The following is a 17,010-nucleotide window of genomic DNA, read 5'->3' as shown; positions in this document are numbered from 1 at the left end:
ATACTTCTTTTGACAACAGTGACAATAACATTTATAAAAAGATCATTGTTTGCTTAAAATGAGAGATGCAATTCTCTCACATTTTAATTTATTTTTGTTGGAATTTTCAGTCCTTCACCAAAACACAAATCTTCATATAACTTTGAACTCATTTCAATATTTACCAGCTTTTAAAATTCATTTCAATTAAGTATCAGCTACGGTTCACACAATAAGGCCAATTTTTTGAATCCATGTACTTTAATGACGGAGTAAAAAATAAAAGAATTAAGGACAAGTGTTTGCACCATTATCCATTTTCTGTGAAGAACCAAATTCTCATAATAGGAGATTCTCATATGAGACATAAATTTCTATGAATGTGTGTCAAATGATAAGCTGTCTTTTATGCCCAAAGCAAAATTATGATATTTAGAAAAAGTCCTTCATAGAAGATTATTTTAAGTACTATGGTAGGTATGACTTTGGGGCTGAAGTGAGTTCTTGGAGAATGTCATGTTGAGTGCCTGTGTGAGGTCACATTCCCATACCCCATTTGTGATGCCCGCTGAGAGCTGTTCTCCATCACCCACTTCAGAAGTCATGTTGGAGAGCTAATGCCTGCAAGAATATGGCTTCGCTAACAATACTGAGAACAACGCAGAACTAACCCAGCAAGGGAGAGCACTAGCGGACGCTGACCCATCAGAGAGCAACATTAGTGTTTGGAAAATGTGTCCTGGGTATACCGTATAGAATCAGTCAGAAAGTTCTTTCTTGATAGTCTTTTTTATTCTACCTTGTCAAATCAGTCTGCCATACTGATTATTAGAACCCTCTTAAAGGGTTAGATACTAAACCTATTTGTCCAAATTTAAAACCTGTGGTGGTACTTCTTTTATTTCATCATCTCATATTTTACATACTACTGAAAACTTTTTTCGATTTAGTAAAGACCCCAAATCTGATTGTTACATTTTTTTAGTCAGCAGATGGTTCCATGGATATTTGTACAATGCTGATGCATATTGGATTTCAAAACTTTCCCATTATCCTCTTAATATTCTTTTGGAGGAAACCCCACTGCCACTCCTTTTCCCTGAACATGATTAAGCCTTGAAGCCTTCTCCACACATATGTAGAGGGCAGCCATTCTGATTCTCAGTGTGTGATGGGACATCATCCTGCTGTGGTCCTCCTCCGTGTGCCAGGTCTCAGAGAAACCCAGGTCCCTTCCGTGTTATAACACAGGGGTTCCCTAAAGCTTAATCCACTGATGTCTGCTTTTATTCAAACAAAAAAGAATAGCCTGTAGAGCGAAATCCATCCCGTTTGCTACCAGTCTCTAAAGAATGGCATCTGTCACCTCTTCCAATGCCATCCATTATACCTGATTGAGGGTGAAGCCAAGGGATGCAGAATCCGTATCATTGGATGCTCTGCGAAAAGTGAGCTCTGATCACATAAGCTTCTGCTGCCCCTGACTCCTGGGATCCTGTCCATGCAAGCAGCTCAGTGCTGATGGCGTTAATAGGGGAAGCACACTGGAGTGGTGCTGAAGCCTTGTGGAGACTCTGGAGACACAGGCATAGTAACTTCTCTCTACTTTATAGATTCCTCCGGGAACTGATGCCGACGAGACTGTGGGAACTACAGTGCCCACTGATGGGGTTCCAGTGGAGGAAGCCGAGGCAGAGAAGGCAGCACTCCCTGCTGCAGAAGGAGAAAGTCTTGATGGAACCAAAGTCGATGCTGAGATCACTGAGGTTACAAGCAGCGAGAGCCCTCCACCAGCAGAGACTGAGGTGGCTGCTCCCCAGGTAAGGGTTTCCTGAAGGACTTCTGAGGAGAGGGATGTTTAGTGGGCTCTTATCTGTTGGCCTGGGTGATAGCTCTCTCTGTGCGGAATGGACTTCTGCTCCTGATGACTGAAGCCCAGACGTGGGGAAGGGAAGCTGCAGTCACAATAGAGGGGAGAAATGAGGTGCAGCTGATGAGGAAACTCAGCGGAGAGAGGAAGGAAGAGGGTGATGAAATGGCGAAGCTGTGAGAGTAAGGAAGACCCCTGAAGGCTTAGCTCTGTGCCAGCCTTGGTAGGGACTCAGTATGACTTACGATTATCAATGCTTCGTGTTTACTATTAGTAGAGTATCTCAGAATCCCCACCAGTCTTCTTCCACCAAAGCCAACCCACTTTTTAAGGACATAGTCAGTTGAGCACACACATCAGATTAAAGTTGTCCCTAGCTCTTCCTGTCCCCCTGCAGCTATCAAAGACAACAAATCCCCAGTCCCATGACTTGGAATTACGGACAGCCATGGCAAAGTGTGAGAGTTGCATGGAGTGCTCCCTCGTATTTTCCTCAGGGCAGACCCTCTCCCCTTTTGGCCTCCTGCCACTCTGGATCGCTCATAGAACCTCCCTTCCCCCCATTTTCCAGGCTCAAGGATCTATATAGGCTTCCCATTAAAGCTTTAGTACTCAGGAAAGACCGTGAGAAAGTCAGGACAAATGAATGCAAACTTAATGCTTGGAACTGTGGGTTAGTAGGATAGAGAAAGAGTAGGTGGTTGGGGAAAGATACTAAGCAAACACACCTGCTCTTTCCCAGGCTGTGACAATATCCACATTCTCTGTCCTTCAGGAGAAGGTCATCCCTTCTGTTGTCATCGAGCCAGCCTCCAACCATGAAGGGGAAGGAGAACACCATGAAACCACCGTGGGTGCCACCGAGGATGTGGCTCCTCAGGGCCAGGCTGGTGAGGCGCAGGAACTGGTTACAGAGGCCACACCTCTGGATTCTCAGGCAGCTACGGCTGCACCAGGAGGTGCTGGGGATTCCTCCATGTCTGCAGAGGATGCTGCTCAGGACATGCCTCCTGGCTTTCTCTACAAGGTCTTTATATTGTCACGTCAGGGTCATTGTTGTTGTTTCATTGAGTTCCCTTTGCACCACTTTGTAGTTTCTCAGTATGCTATTTGCATTGTGTATTCTTTCTCAAATCTGCTTTCCTTTCACCCTGACATCCCCTGGGAAAATGGCAGCATGTCCATGCTTTGGGCAAGCATGTGCTATGACCTCCCCTGGGAAAGGAAAATGCAGCATGTCCTTGTTTTGGGCAAGCATGCAATACATTAATACCCTTCGTATTTCAAAATAGAATAGTTAAAAGGTGCATGACCTACCCCAAGGTTGTGGGTGGACTAATGCCTTCGAGGCTTCCTTTGGAGCTGAGTATGTCCAACTGGCTCAGACCAGGCCTTTGAAGTCAACTGTGCTCCAGTATGTTCCTGAAGAATTGCAGGCAGGAAATAGTCATCCAATCCAAATGCAGATCAAGGGGTGGTAATCAGAGGCTGCTTTTTTGTTTCCTGGCCACCCAGACCTGAATAATCACACAAAACTTTTTTAATTACAACACTGTTTGGCCAATGGCTCGGGCATATTTGTAGCTAGATATTACATCTTAAATTAACCCATTTCTATTCATCTGTGTATTGCCACAAGGCTGTGGCTTACCGCTAAGGTTCTGGCATCTTTCTCCTTTGGCACCTACATGGTATCTGCCTGACTCTGCCTTCTTTCTCCCTGCATTCAGTTTAGTTTTCTTACCTACCTATATTCTTCCCTGCCACAAGCCAAAGTGGCTTCTTTATTAACCAATGGTAATAAAACATATTTATAGCGTACAGAAGGGAATCCCACATCAAGGGGCCAACCAATAGTCCAAAAACAAGTACCTAAAGACACTAAGGGTTTTATGTAAAAAGGACAAAACAAACAAGCCTTCTTTCCTGGGAAGAAAGCTTTTAAAGTCAGAGGCCATCATAAACTACCTCCTTACTAGTCAAGCAAAACAACACAACCATGATTGCCTAGAAACCCCACTTACAACTTACAGTATTGGTGGTAGATAATTACCCAAGAAAAATTTGATTAGAAATTGTATAATTTAATACTGTATTTCAAAATGCAGCCTTTGTTTTTGCTTGTTTTTTTGTTTGGCTTGGTTTTGATTTTGGTACTGAGAGGAAACTCAGAACTTAGGGCATGCTAAGCAAGCACTCAGCTACTTGCTATATACCTTTGTACTTTTTCATTTTGATATGAGGTCTTGCTAAATTGTATAGGTAGGCCTTAACTTTGTGATCATCTGCTTTAGACTCCCAGATATATGGGTGATAGGTACAGACCACCATGCCTGGATACCTATTTTTCACACACACACACACACACACACACACACACACACACACACACACATATATATTCCATTCTTATGAACACAACTATATATATGGGATTGAATATCTCTATCTATTCTCTCTCTCTTTCTTTTAGAAGGAAACTACCACCTTGCCAATGTAAGTGGGTGCAGGTATAATAGATTTATGAATAGATTAATTTAGAGTAAAATATTTGAGCATATGTGTTAAAGTTAGGGCTAGAAGCATGTTTATTTGTTTAAGCCATACATGTGAAGGAAGGAAATTTGTGCCAGGTAAGGCTGGAGCATCGGGGACCCATCTTTAGCGTGACCCATCACTACAGCGTGACCCAAGGTGCACATCACAGTCCTGCTCTACAGCAGTTCTCACTGCAGATATTAACTTTGGATGACTCAGTTCTAGCTCTAATAATTTGTATTCTACACATGAAATACATATTTTAAGAGCAAGCTGTTTCGTCTTGAGTGTGCAGGTGTTTGCAAGGAACCAATATGGAAGACAAAACTGGCCAGGACTGTATAATCCTTCAAGTGAGGGAGGAATGTGTATTCAATGTGTTAGTCTTTTTGTTTTTTTCCATAATGTAAATTTTAAAAAGGTTTTCAAAGGTGCAAAGGAAAAACAAACTGCTGTGGCATAAAGTGTTAGGACAGAAAAGAGTGAAACTTTATTTTTAAAAAGCCATTTGTTTAATTAAAGAGTAATTCTTAGATAACATTCAAGTGGTAGTTTGCCTGTCTTTTTGTCTTTTTGTTACTTTAAAAGACAATTCTTTAGCTTGACATATTCAGCTCAATTTAAACAACCCTCAGTTATAATATATCTAACTGATGATTAAATATCTTACAAAATATAATAAATCTAGCATAATTAAATAAATATCTAACAAAAATTAACTAATTAAAACTTAATATAGTACTTTCAGTTATTACATAGTGCACTGAATTAATAAGTAGACATGAATGGCCTCGTGTGAGTCATTAAGAAGCAAGGGTACTGAGGAAATAGACACAGGAAACTGGAGCAGGAAAAATCTCACACTCTCATAATCTTGCAGAATAACCAGGATCTTTTGAGAGATCTACTATTTCCCTTGAGAACATTGCCCTAGTGATGTTCTACTATATTCCTTATCTTATTGTTTCCCATGCCGCTCACCACCCCTCTGGCAACCAAGCCTCACACACACACACACACACACACACACACATAGCTCTGCTGCAGACCATATCCCATCTATAGCAGAATTGCAATACGTATCTTCATCCTTTATGTACTTAGAGAACGCTTCTAGCCGTGTCTGTGTAATATATTGGAAAATATGACATTACCCTTCCCTTACTTCCTTTTCTTTTACTCTTTCTCTTTATTTTGAGGCATGGTCTCACTGTGTACACCATGCTCTTCCTGGTCCAGAGCTCACTAGTTAGCCCCAGGTGGCTTTGAAGTCATGGCTACAGTCCTGCCTCAGACTCCTGGGTGCTGGGGTTATAGGTAGAGCAACCACACGCAGCTTCTTTCCAAAATTAACCAATCCTTTAAATGTTTTGCAGGTGGAAACCCTGCATGATTTTGAGGCAGCTAATTCTGATGAACTTAACCTGCAGAGGGGTGATGTGGTGCTCGTGGTCCCCTCAGACTCAGAAGCTGACCAGGTAATGTGTAAGACTGGAAGGTGTGTCAGGCCATATTGGTCTTTTGAGGGCCAGTTGGACAAGTGACTTCTTGCAGCATCCCTGTTTCTAAGATGCTGCGAACCCACTCTGAAAAGTTTCTAAGAATTTGCTCACTCGGCATTCCATAAGCTGGTTTTCAGGATCCCCCCACCCTTTTTTTTTTAATGAAGCCATTGACTGTTCCTTTCTGTACAAATAGATGAGATGGGCTTTTCTTGTCTCAAGATTTCTTGCTAGGGATGCTGTACTTGTAGCATCAGGTTTCAGGAAATGCTGAACATCCCTCTCAGAAATGGCTGCCTTGTATGGTGTGGTAATCCATGGAAAGAGCCTGGGGAAACATTATAGAGAATCCGAACTGTTTCGGATCTCGATGAGGTGATGCCTATATAGGCTTTTTATACCTTATTGAACTTACAACTCTGCCACTGTACAGCACAACATTTAAATTATACCTCAATTGGTAAACATATCTCTGACCCAAATGATTGGGTCATAAGATACAGGAACTCCAAGGTTGTTCATAGTCACAATTTGGGGACTCCTGAAATGGTATACAAAGCATGTATAAACAAGCCTGGGAGCATTATTTTTACAGAGAAGACCTATGACTCCCATGCTAATTTAAAAAATTCTTTAAAGAAAGGTATGTGTGAGTCTTCTCCCTAAAATAAAGTTCAAAAATCAAAGCTTTTTAAGTTAACATTTATATGGCAACCTTTTGTTCTTTCTTTTGATAATAGATTTAGTAATATAAATCAGTGGGTATCTAAACACCTAGATTCTCTGCCTCTGTAAGAGTTAGAAATTAAAAAAAAATAAACCTCCAAATATTAGAAAAATTAAAAACTGATTTTTTTTTTTTTGGTTTTTCGAGACAGGGTTTCTCTGTAGTTTTGGAGCCTGTCTTGGAACTAGCTCTTCTAGACCAGGCTGGCCTGGAACTCACAGCGATCCACCTGTCTCTGCCTCCTGAGTACTAGGATTAAAGGCATGCGCCAGCACCACCCAGCTGGAAAACTGATTTCCAAAAATTAAATTTATCAAATAATATTTTAAGTGGGAAATATTTTATTCTGGGGCTGGAGAGATGGCTGAATAGTTAAGAGCATTGGTGTTTCTTCCAGAGAACTCAAACTTGATTCCTAGAACACATGGTGGCTCACAACTGTCTGTATCTCCAGTCTCTGGGAATCTAGCACCCTCTTCCGGGCTGTGCAGGCATTGTACACATATGGCACATAGGCATGCAGGCAGGCAAAACACCCATAAACTAACAATAAATTATATATATAATATATATATAATATAACCCAGAAAACAGAAAAGTACAAAACAAAGAAAACCTTACAATTAACAATCACTAATCTTAAATTATTTCCTTGAAAGGATTAATAAAATTGTTATCTAATTTTTATTAGGCTGTTCATCAGAAAAACTGGTAAACAGTGGAGGCAGAAGCAGCAACTTGAGGAGAAGAAACTCAAACAAGAGGGCCTTACTTGGGCTCATTGCTTGAGGGAATATAGTCCGTCACTGGGAGCTGCAGTTCATCCTCGAGGGCAGGAAAACACTGACAGCAGGTGGCCGCATGGTTAGGAAGGTGCATGTGGACCTCCTCACATATGGGCAGATGAAGAGCAAAGGAAGGGGCACAGCACTACGTAGCTGCATTCCTCAGTTTTCATTTTTACTGATTTCAATCACAACCCATGGGGCAGTGCTTTGCACGTCTGGGACAGGTTTTCTCCCATCAGTTAGCCCTCCTTCGGAGAGCACTCACAGAAAAGTCCTGAGGCATGTCTTATGAAGTGCACTAGGCATTTGTTCATTTAATCAAGCTGATAATGGAAAATAACCATAGCAAGTGTATCTGTTGTCAACTTGGTAACAAATACTTTATTCCAAAAGATAACATTGCACTCGTGACACCTTTACCTCATTATACAAAAATGCCTTTAGTTTGTCTCCAACATTCCCAAAGTCTTAACATTCTAACATTGCTCAAAAGTCTAAGTTCAGTGTTTCAACTGAGACTTTGACAGTTTCTTGACAGTGAGGCCTGTAAAATCAAAAACAAAGAAAGGAAGGAAGACCACCATATTGCATACTTCCAGTATGTAACAGCACTTCCAGTATATAACATCCCCAGAAGGAAGGAATAGAAGATCAAAGAAATACTGGGCCACAGTCAGGCAGAATTCCAGCCGACTCAACACCAAATGCCCGGATGTGGCACCTGGGCCTGTGATATTCTCTTCTGTGTTCCACTAGCCTTGGCTGTTCCCACAAGCACTTTCTTCAATGCCGCGTCCTCTCTCTTGACTATGTTTTACTAAGTGAATGAAACTTTTGTTGGCAGACAACACTGGCCTTTCCAATCTCTCAGGGGGTATTGCAACTTGGTCTTCACCTTCCAAGCTTTGTGCATTGCCCCTCTTAGAGATCCATGTAGAAAATCTGACTCCACCACACACTGCTAGACTCAGCAGCTTCTTGGGATGTTGGCATGAACCTCCAGGACCCTGTAGTGTCTGTACAATGTATGTTTGAAGATAATGAATACCCTGCAGGAAAAGCAAGACTCTGCTGCCAGTTCAAGGTGTAGCCTGACTTCCTTAGGCCCCAGTCACAGTAGCTTCTCTTTCCCTTGAAGGCTGAACCTGGGGAACGACCGCAGTGTGTGGTACTACTCAACCAGGATGCCCTGGATGCGGTCTTCACCCAATTATTCTAGTTCAAATGAAAAAATTCAAATATGTTTGCATTTTTTGCAATTTGGAGTCTTTGGTGGCTGGAGTTGCATGGCTTTCCTACTTTCCCAGTACAAAGTTCTGATTTTTACATTAATCATGCAAATATTTTTTAACAACTATAGTTCTTTGGCTCTTATCAGTTATTTTTATAACCATAACTGATTTAAGCTCTTTGCCTTAAACTACACATTTTCTCTATCTCTCTGTTCTGTTAAACTGTAAATCTAAGTCAATGCATTAACCTTGGGTTTTACCAGACCGCAGCCTGGATGTTATGCTGTCCTGAAATGTCCTCTGCCAAACAGCTTAGCCCATTAATTTTCAATGTTTAGTTCAATGTCACTCATACTGCAGGACACAGGCAAAACACAGCCTTGTTCTTTGGCAGAATCAAACATGAGTGGCCTCTGGTAAGCGGAGTCCTTCCTCACTGCAACCTTGTGGGCACAGTCTCTTTCCACCTTCTGCATTCTGTCAGCACCCTAATTTCCCACAGTCCCATCAGAATAGTCCATTAGGCTGTTCATACAGCATTTGAGCTCTCTTCTTGCCCATGGGTCCCAAGCTATTCCACAAAACAGTTCCAAATGTCTATAAACCACATAACCAGGTAGCCACAGCCACAAGCCCACCCCACAGCACTGATCTCCTATATTATTTTCCTCATCTCTGTGACCAAGTATCAGACAACAAGCAACTTAAGGGAGGAATTGACTTATCTGGGGTCATGGCTTGAGGAGGTAATATTCGCTGTGGCAGAGAAGGCACAGCAACAGGCATCTCCATTTTGGTGGGAATATGGAGCTGGGCTTTCTCAACCTCCTTGTATCCCATCAGAACAAGAAGCAGAATGAAATGAAGAGAATCCCATTGGTGATCCAGTTCTCTCTCTCTCTCTCTCTCTCTCTCTCTCTCTCTCTCTCTCTCTCTCTCTCTCTCTCTCTCTTCTCTCTCTCTCTCTCCCTCTCTCTCTCTCTCTCTCTCTCTTTCTCTCTCTTCTCTCTCTTCTCTCTCTTCTCTCTCTTCTCTCTCTCTCTCTCTCTCTCTCTCTCTCTCTCTCTCTCTCTCTCTCTTTTACTCTGGGAGTCCAGTCCGTGGGATTGCTCCCCTCACAACGTGGTTACTCTCCATTAAGTCTTTTCTCTTTAGGAAAAACAGTTCTCATGAGTACAACAACTAATGTGTCATATTAATAACTTGAGCACTAATCCCATCAAGTTGACAATTGAAACTATCCATCACACAATAATATATATATATACATATATAATTATATAAATTTAGTTATTTTTGCACTAACCGTAATTTATCTTCTTAAAGAAGCAAGAGTCTCAGTATATTTTCTATTTCTATAAGTGTGAGTATCCTCATTTCTTCCTGGCTAGTTTCCTTTTCGTTAGCAGTTCTTGTAACGCTGACCTGATGACAGCAAATCCTTTGCACGTGTCTTCATTTCTATTCAGTTTAAAAGCTTTCTCACTAGGGAGAGAACTTGGAGCTGACCTTTTTTCCTTTTTTTTTGTCTCAGCTCTCCAACATGTTGCTTTGTGGTCTTCATTGTTAATAATTAGAACTCGGCTGTTGTTTGGTTAGTATGACTTATCTATAAACAGTGTAACAGAAAATTTTTTGGTATTCGTGGTCAAACTGATGAGTTTGACTATCATATGCTGGAGTGGTGTGTGTGTGTATGCATACTTGTGTGTTTTCATACTTGGAATTCAGTTTGCTTTTTTGACTCATGGCAATTTATTTTCTATTATATGGGAAACTATCAGGTACTATTTCTTTAATTTTCCCTACCCCCTTCTTTTTCTTCTCTGTTTCTGAATTCCTAATTACAGTGTGTTCAAGGCTGATACCTAAGAGTCTGTTCTCTTTTAACCAATCTACATTCCACTATGGAAATCAGATTGGGGGCTCTATAAGAATATCTTTTGCTGCTCTGTGTTTGTGAAGTTTATGCAGTGGCTATCCCAATTCCAGCATCACATTACACAGTTCTGTGATTTCTTCCTGGTCCTTTAATTTAGTTTCCATTTCCTTGTTAAGATTTCCCACATTTTGTCTCAAAATCACTGTCTTCCAACTTAGATACTTAAACAAATTTATAATTTATTTGCATTTCTAACTGATAATTCAAAAATTGTATGCCACCAGAACATATATCTACCCATTGCCTTTATCTGTGGAGCATGTTTTCCTGATTTTGACCTTGCATCTGGTAACATTTTTATTGACATTAGACACATTAAGAGTATAGTGCATTGTAGAGAGCTGGATTTTGTTTTCTAGACCTGCAGGCTATTTTTTTTTGTTTCAGTAGTCACTTTAATTACTAACTTATTAACCTAAATTGTTGAAGACGGTTTCGTATTTTCTTAGAGTGTGTAACGATAGGCTTTTTATAAATTCTTAGCCCTAAGACAATATTCCTACCTCTCAACCATAAGGTATTTTTAGGGTAGCTATCTATAGGAAGCTCTAGTGTAGTCTTTTATCCATTCTCATGACTTGGTAAGCATTATTTCTTGACTTATATTTGATGTAAACTTTATGTGCGCACATGTGACTGTGTGCGGATCTGTGCACATGAGGAAGGTGCTTAGGTAGGCTGGGTGTTAGATGCCCTACACTGGAGTTATAGGTGATTCTCAGCTTTCCAGTGTGGGTGCTAATAACCAATTCAGGTGCTTGGAACTGAACTCTGGTGTGTGCAAGTGTTCACACTCTTAACCACTGAGCCAACTCTCCAGCCTTACTCAGGATATTAACACCAAATTCCCCCTTTCTTGATAGTGTGAAAACTCTCTTTGCAGTGCTCAACCATTTTGCTATTGTTTGTCCCCTAGTTCTTGACATCTCATTTATAGATGTAGCCCAGGATTTAAGGAAAATGTCTCTGAGTACTTGGGGACTTCCTTCCTCCAAGAGTTTCCCTTCCCATTAGTATAAAACTGCTCTTGTGACCTTAAATTCTATAACCCTGCAGTATGCAGAAAGAGGCCAGTCCTTGGGGAGAGCTGTATTAGCCTGTCTTCACCCACAATGATTCCCTACGTCCAGGGGTTAAATGATTTCCATTCTCTGCTTGCTATTTGTCACTCTTGGTGCTGCCTGCTAGTTCTGCATGATTTATACCCAATTCTCTCTATATAAGCCTCTTGTATTTCATAATTATATTTTACAGTAAACATTTGGCTATGTATAGATTCATATAGGCACACACCATATGCATATGCACCTGAATGCTTACTCTATGCAAAAGCATTTATCCAATACAAGCTGTTCCACCATAGCCAAAACTGGAAAATCTTCTTTACCATATATTTTCTGTAGTTAAAATTTAATTTTCCTCAGCAAAAGATTTATACTGCCTAATACCCTTTATGTTTACAGTTGTAGTTGTATTTCTGAGTGATGTGTTAGAATACATCTTCATTACAGGTTTGTGGGTGTCGCTTATCTTTTTGTTCTCTAGTGAAACAATTTAAAAATGCCCAGCTGTATTTGGCCTCATTAGGTTACAACTCACTATAAATAAAATTCAATATAGATGTGTGGGAGGGGACCTGACCTTTCATATGCATACTGAGGTTTGGGAAATGCTTAGTTATCATCTCTTACATTAGATATAACTTTGTCCTTCACATATGTGACATCATAATTTTGAAGAGGGCACCGTTCCTCATCAATGAGAGTATTATCAGTCAGTTTATTGGGACATTTTTTTTCCTCTGTTATTTTTGTGGGTTTATTTTCTCTCTTCAAAAATTGGTCTGTCTAAGTGCTTATATTTCTCGTCTATCTGGAAGCATCATTTTATCGTCTCAGATGATATCAAAGGGAATATATCCAGTGGTCTATTTAATTTTTGAGACCTCTTTTTATCAGATGTTCTTGCACTTCGTGGAGGATGACTTTGGATTAAATCTGGCCATCCCTCGTTGTAAGTGGGCTCTCTTTCCTGCCTTGGTTAACATACTAAAAATAGCCGCTTCCCACTCCTGTCCACATAGTACGTATCCTTCCCTGTCCCTTTTTCTCTGGAGGCCAAGGGCAGAGAGCAGCTTGCAATTCCCAGTTAGTGCAATTGTCTCTCATTCTGTCACTGGACGTCTAAGCATGAATTCTGCAACTTTCCTATGGCCAGTTGTCTTTATTTGCATGATGGCACCAATCAGAGAAACAGAGTTCATTTAGAAAGAACGCGTATCTCCAGCAAGAATACCACAACATCAAATTTCCCTGTAACTCATGTGGATGTGAAACAACATCAGGCAGCAGCAGCAGCAGCAGCAGCAGCACTGGCACAGCATCCAATAGCTATGAGTCCTGTATATGGGGCTTTGTTGGGGCTACGTGGTATGAGCCATGGGACAATTCTTTCCTGTAAGAAAGTGGCTCAGGATGCAACACCAGACATTTGGTGGCCGCGTCAGCATTATATTCTAACCTAACAACTTTAAAATGTTTGACCCTGCTTGGCACCAAGGGTTGCTTCCTCAATCCTCGTCCACTGTGAAGCACAAGACAATTGGTTGTGTTCCTTGAATACCATGTTTTCATGTGAAATCCCTTTTCCTTAACAGCTTCTAACTCAGTGAATGTTAGCCAAGTATCCCCTATAAGAAATTAGAATGTTAAAATTAACCTTAATTTAACTATGCACAATAATATATAACAAATTATTTTTTCATTATTTTTATCGACTTCTAGATTCTACAGTGTTTTATGGAAGTGTTGCGTCCTGAGGTGGCAGTACTAGCTGAATGGGTTATTGTGAAAGTTCTTGGCACTGTGACTGTGCCCCGGAATTTTCTGTGCTCTGAAACCCTGTTCTTGTCTTGCAGGATGCAGGCTGGTTGGTGGGAGTGAAGGAGTCAGACTGGCTTCAATACAGAGACCTGGCCACTTACAAAGGCCTCTTTCCAGAGAACTTCACCCGGCGTCTGGAGTAGGGCTGCAGATGTTTCAAGAGTCACATGACTAGGTTGTTAAACCTTCATGAAATGCGGAGGAGTTCGCTCTTGCTACTACCCTCGTAGAGATTGAGAGTCTGGTGCCAGATGAGGCTTGGGAAGACAGATCCATAGAGCATGTATGCAAAAACCTTACGAAGAGGGGAAAATAGCAAACTAAGGAACAAGTTCTTACTTTGTTCCCTGTGTTCAATAGAGGTCTGAGTGTGCTTCGTCTAACTGTGGACATTGGTAACTTGATTCCCTTCCTTTAAGTCTAAAGTAGCTTTTTCCAGACCGGACTCCGACTTCTTTGCATCAAGTGTGTGATGTCGAGTGGCTGCCCTGCAGATGTAATGAGTTATCCTGTAGTGAGACACCATCGTACTCCCTTGCCCAGTGTGAGCACAGGCTCTCTTTCCCTTTCAAGTTTACTGCGTTTAAAACTCAACAGGCTGCAAACGTTCTCCACAGTCTTTTCCGATCACCTCTATATACATACGTATGGACAGACAGTCCCACAAGCTAATTCCCATGCCTGCTGGACCTATGTGTATGCAGATGGCTACATATGCATAGCTGATCCCTTCCCCTCCCACCGTAGCTCTTCGCCTGTGTCATTGATACGCGCATTGCTCTTATTCCGTCTGGCATTACAGCTGCAGTTTTGCCTCAGGGCAAAACCACTCATCCCATTGCCAAAACAGTTGACAGTGTCTGTGTGTGTTGTGTGCCGTTTTCAGGGTGATATGTCAGATAGCACGCCTATGCTGCTGCCCCCTTTGGAGAGAGCAGGGTGTGGTGGTGTAGCTGCTCAGCTGCTGGGGCCCGATAAAAATCAGATCTGGGCCAGCAGCGACGCAGTCTTCACTTCTGCCTTTATGCAATTGGATGGATGAGGGGGCAAAAGAACCTATTTACAAAAGCTCCTATTTAACTTCCATGTTATCTTTATGCAACTCATCTTCGCAGAGCATTCTCAAGTGAAAGAGGTGATATGTGCTGTATCACAAACCATCTGTAACCATTTTGTTTCTCAGTGCTGTGTTGTTCCAAATAAACCTTTGGCAATCTCCAAGTTACATTGATTCTTTTTCATGAGTGTTTTTTCCCCCTTTTTGAAATCTTGTTCCAGTTGGACATGCTACTTGAAACAGTTTAGACTGGAGTTGTTATTTGTGCAGACGTGCGCTTGTTCCACCTCTGGGTTGTGCTCCATGGCCGTGCCTTACTTCACCATCTCTCCATCGCAGTCATTGCTGGTCACTCGGTGCATCCTGGGAACCGGCAATTACTAGAGCGCAAATAACAGCTGTGGGGAGGCCGCCCTTGTGTTGCTGGCTGTGGACACTCGGTCTGTGACTCACTGACAACCGTATGGCTCATAATCAGCCTCACGACAGCTTCATTTTTGCTCACTTTTCTTTCTGGCATTTTTATGTGTGTAAGTACATAAAAAAGTAGATCGAATGGAATAGAAAAGTCAATTCATGGAGCCATTGTAGCTGGAAGAGAATTCATCATACAAGCATGTTCCATTTTAAGAAATTTCTACTAATAGAGCTCTGTATACAGCGCACACTGATCAAGAATATGCATGAATGTATTTCTTTTTTTATGCTTCCAATTCTCCTGATAGATCACTGGGTTTTATGTTCTTTTAAGTGTTAACAGGGAAATTTCTATTGACCCATTATTTTCCCAAGAGTTGACTTACAGGGAGACTTAGTCATTTTGAATGCTAGACTAGTACAAGAAAATAAAATGTAAAATGCCATTGTCCAGCAGCTTGCCAGGGAATTGGTCAAGCAAAGTGCAGCAAGGTGAGCCCTATAAAGGAAATCACCCCGACATGAGAGAATCTGGGATGCTGAAAAGTGACTGAGCAAACAGGGGCTTGATTTCTTTGCTTTAGTTTTGTTATTGTTTGTTGTGCTTGGTATTAAACTCTGACCCTTGCAAATGCTAGGCAATTTATCTGCATCTCCAGTCCTCCAAATGGTTTTAATAAATAATAAGCAAAGCTAGTTGTCACATCCCTTGGAGGAGCAGTTACTCTGAGATTCCACTGTGGTCCTCCCTTAGTGGCTGACATGGAGCAAAACATGCCAGGACGTGGCTGAGATAAATTTTGCCCTAAACTTCCTGGATGAATGTACCTAGGTGAGCCTACTAAGTTTATCCAAAACAATGTGCTTTAAATTGTTTAATCCATATTTAAATAATATTTTGGTTTTGAAATATTAAATGCAAGTAATCAGATCGTTCCAGAAACTGCAAGATCCAAGATTTCCTAACATCCTGAGAAGGGATGAGAGGGAAGTAGCGCACTAGTCCCGTGCTACAGAACCCACTCTTACATACAGTGGACATTGTTTCTAGTGGGCTTGCTAATGGGGTGGGAGTGGCTTCAGAAGCTTCCATGCCTACCACTGTGATGAACCCGTCCCATGTATGTCATTTGGTTGCATATCGGTGAATTTGTATGTATATCTTATCCCACATGGCCTGGATCCAAGAAGCTGTGTCTGAGCCACTTAATTTTTTACCCCCTTGTTCAAAACCAATGGCATACAGATTTTCAAATCTTTAAGAATCGAAGAAAGCCTGTGGTTATCAAGAAGTGGACACTGGCCTGGCCCCATGCTAGAACTTCATTCCATTACCTCACGTGGTATGGATAGCTACAGCATCCTTTGCTGTGTTAAACATTCAATGACATCTCAGGGTGGACTGTCTCCCTGAACAGGAAAAGCTCCCTGCTCTATGCTGCTGTAGCACCATCAAGACTCTTTTTGTCAATGCTAGGGAAGCTTTCGAGTCAACAAGAAAACCATGATGATGACCTCTATTGGGTAGACTGTGAAGACTCATTGCTCTGAATGCTCTTTGAAAACACATAGAAGCCGTGGATTGGGTCATTAGTAAAATCTCATAATTCCACATCCGATTCTGATGACTCCTTAAAGAAAACACCTTGGGTAAACTCCAAACCTATAAGAAATGAATTTGATAACGACTAAGACTCAGCCTTCTATTCTACACAGACTACATGACTGAGCATCTTGAAGCTTTAGAGAAACACCAATCATCAGAGTGAACATCCCTAGGAATTTACTAGTGTTTTTTTGAGAAGATCAACTAAATTCTGCCTTCTAATTTACTTAGAGCTGAGAAAAAATCTTTATAAACACCGTGGGCCAGACCTTGATGGAAGGCGCATCAGGTTGGGTCTCCTGTGGTAGTCTGTCTAGTGTAGCTTCCCAAAATGTTACCTCTTATTGGTCCTCAAGTATATAGACAATTCATAGCTTCATGAAAAAGACAATGACAGTCTCTTGACAAAGACAGCTGAGAGCCATGAAGTTCCATTCTTTTTTCCAGACTCAGCATTGATTTGAGATTTT

General features: G+C 41.3%; 1 protein-coding gene across 4 annotated transcripts in view; it reads left to right on the top strand.

The window, feature by feature from the left end:
* The window catches only part of Amph (amphiphysin), a 179,284-nt gene extending 164,593 nt beyond the window's left edge, over positions 1 to 14,691 (top strand). For all 4 annotated transcript variants that reach the window (XM_075970142.1, XM_075970141.1, XM_075970143.1 and 1 more), the window contains 4 exons: positions 1,593 to 1,799; positions 2,625 to 2,876; positions 5,764 to 5,865; positions 13,496 to 14,691. In XM_075970142.1, the coding sequence (XP_075826257.1) occupies positions 1,593 to 1,799; positions 2,625 to 2,876; positions 5,764 to 5,865; positions 13,496 to 13,603 (669 nt within the window). In that variant the 3' untranslated portion in view covers positions 13,604 to 14,691. The remainder of the gene's footprint in view (positions 1 to 1,592; positions 1,800 to 2,624; positions 2,877 to 5,763; positions 5,866 to 13,495) is intronic.
* Positions 14,692 to 17,010: the final 2,319 nt, after the last annotated feature.

The sequence above is a fragment of the Microtus pennsylvanicus genome, chromosome 4 (genome assembly GCF_037038515.1).
Source record: "Microtus pennsylvanicus isolate mMicPen1 chromosome 4, mMicPen1.hap1, whole genome shotgun sequence".
Taxonomy (NCBI): domain Eukaryota; kingdom Metazoa; phylum Chordata; class Mammalia; order Rodentia; family Cricetidae; genus Microtus; species Microtus pennsylvanicus.
The sequence above is the reverse complement of the archived record's forward strand: the minus strand, read 5'-3'. Positions and strand labels throughout refer to the sequence as shown.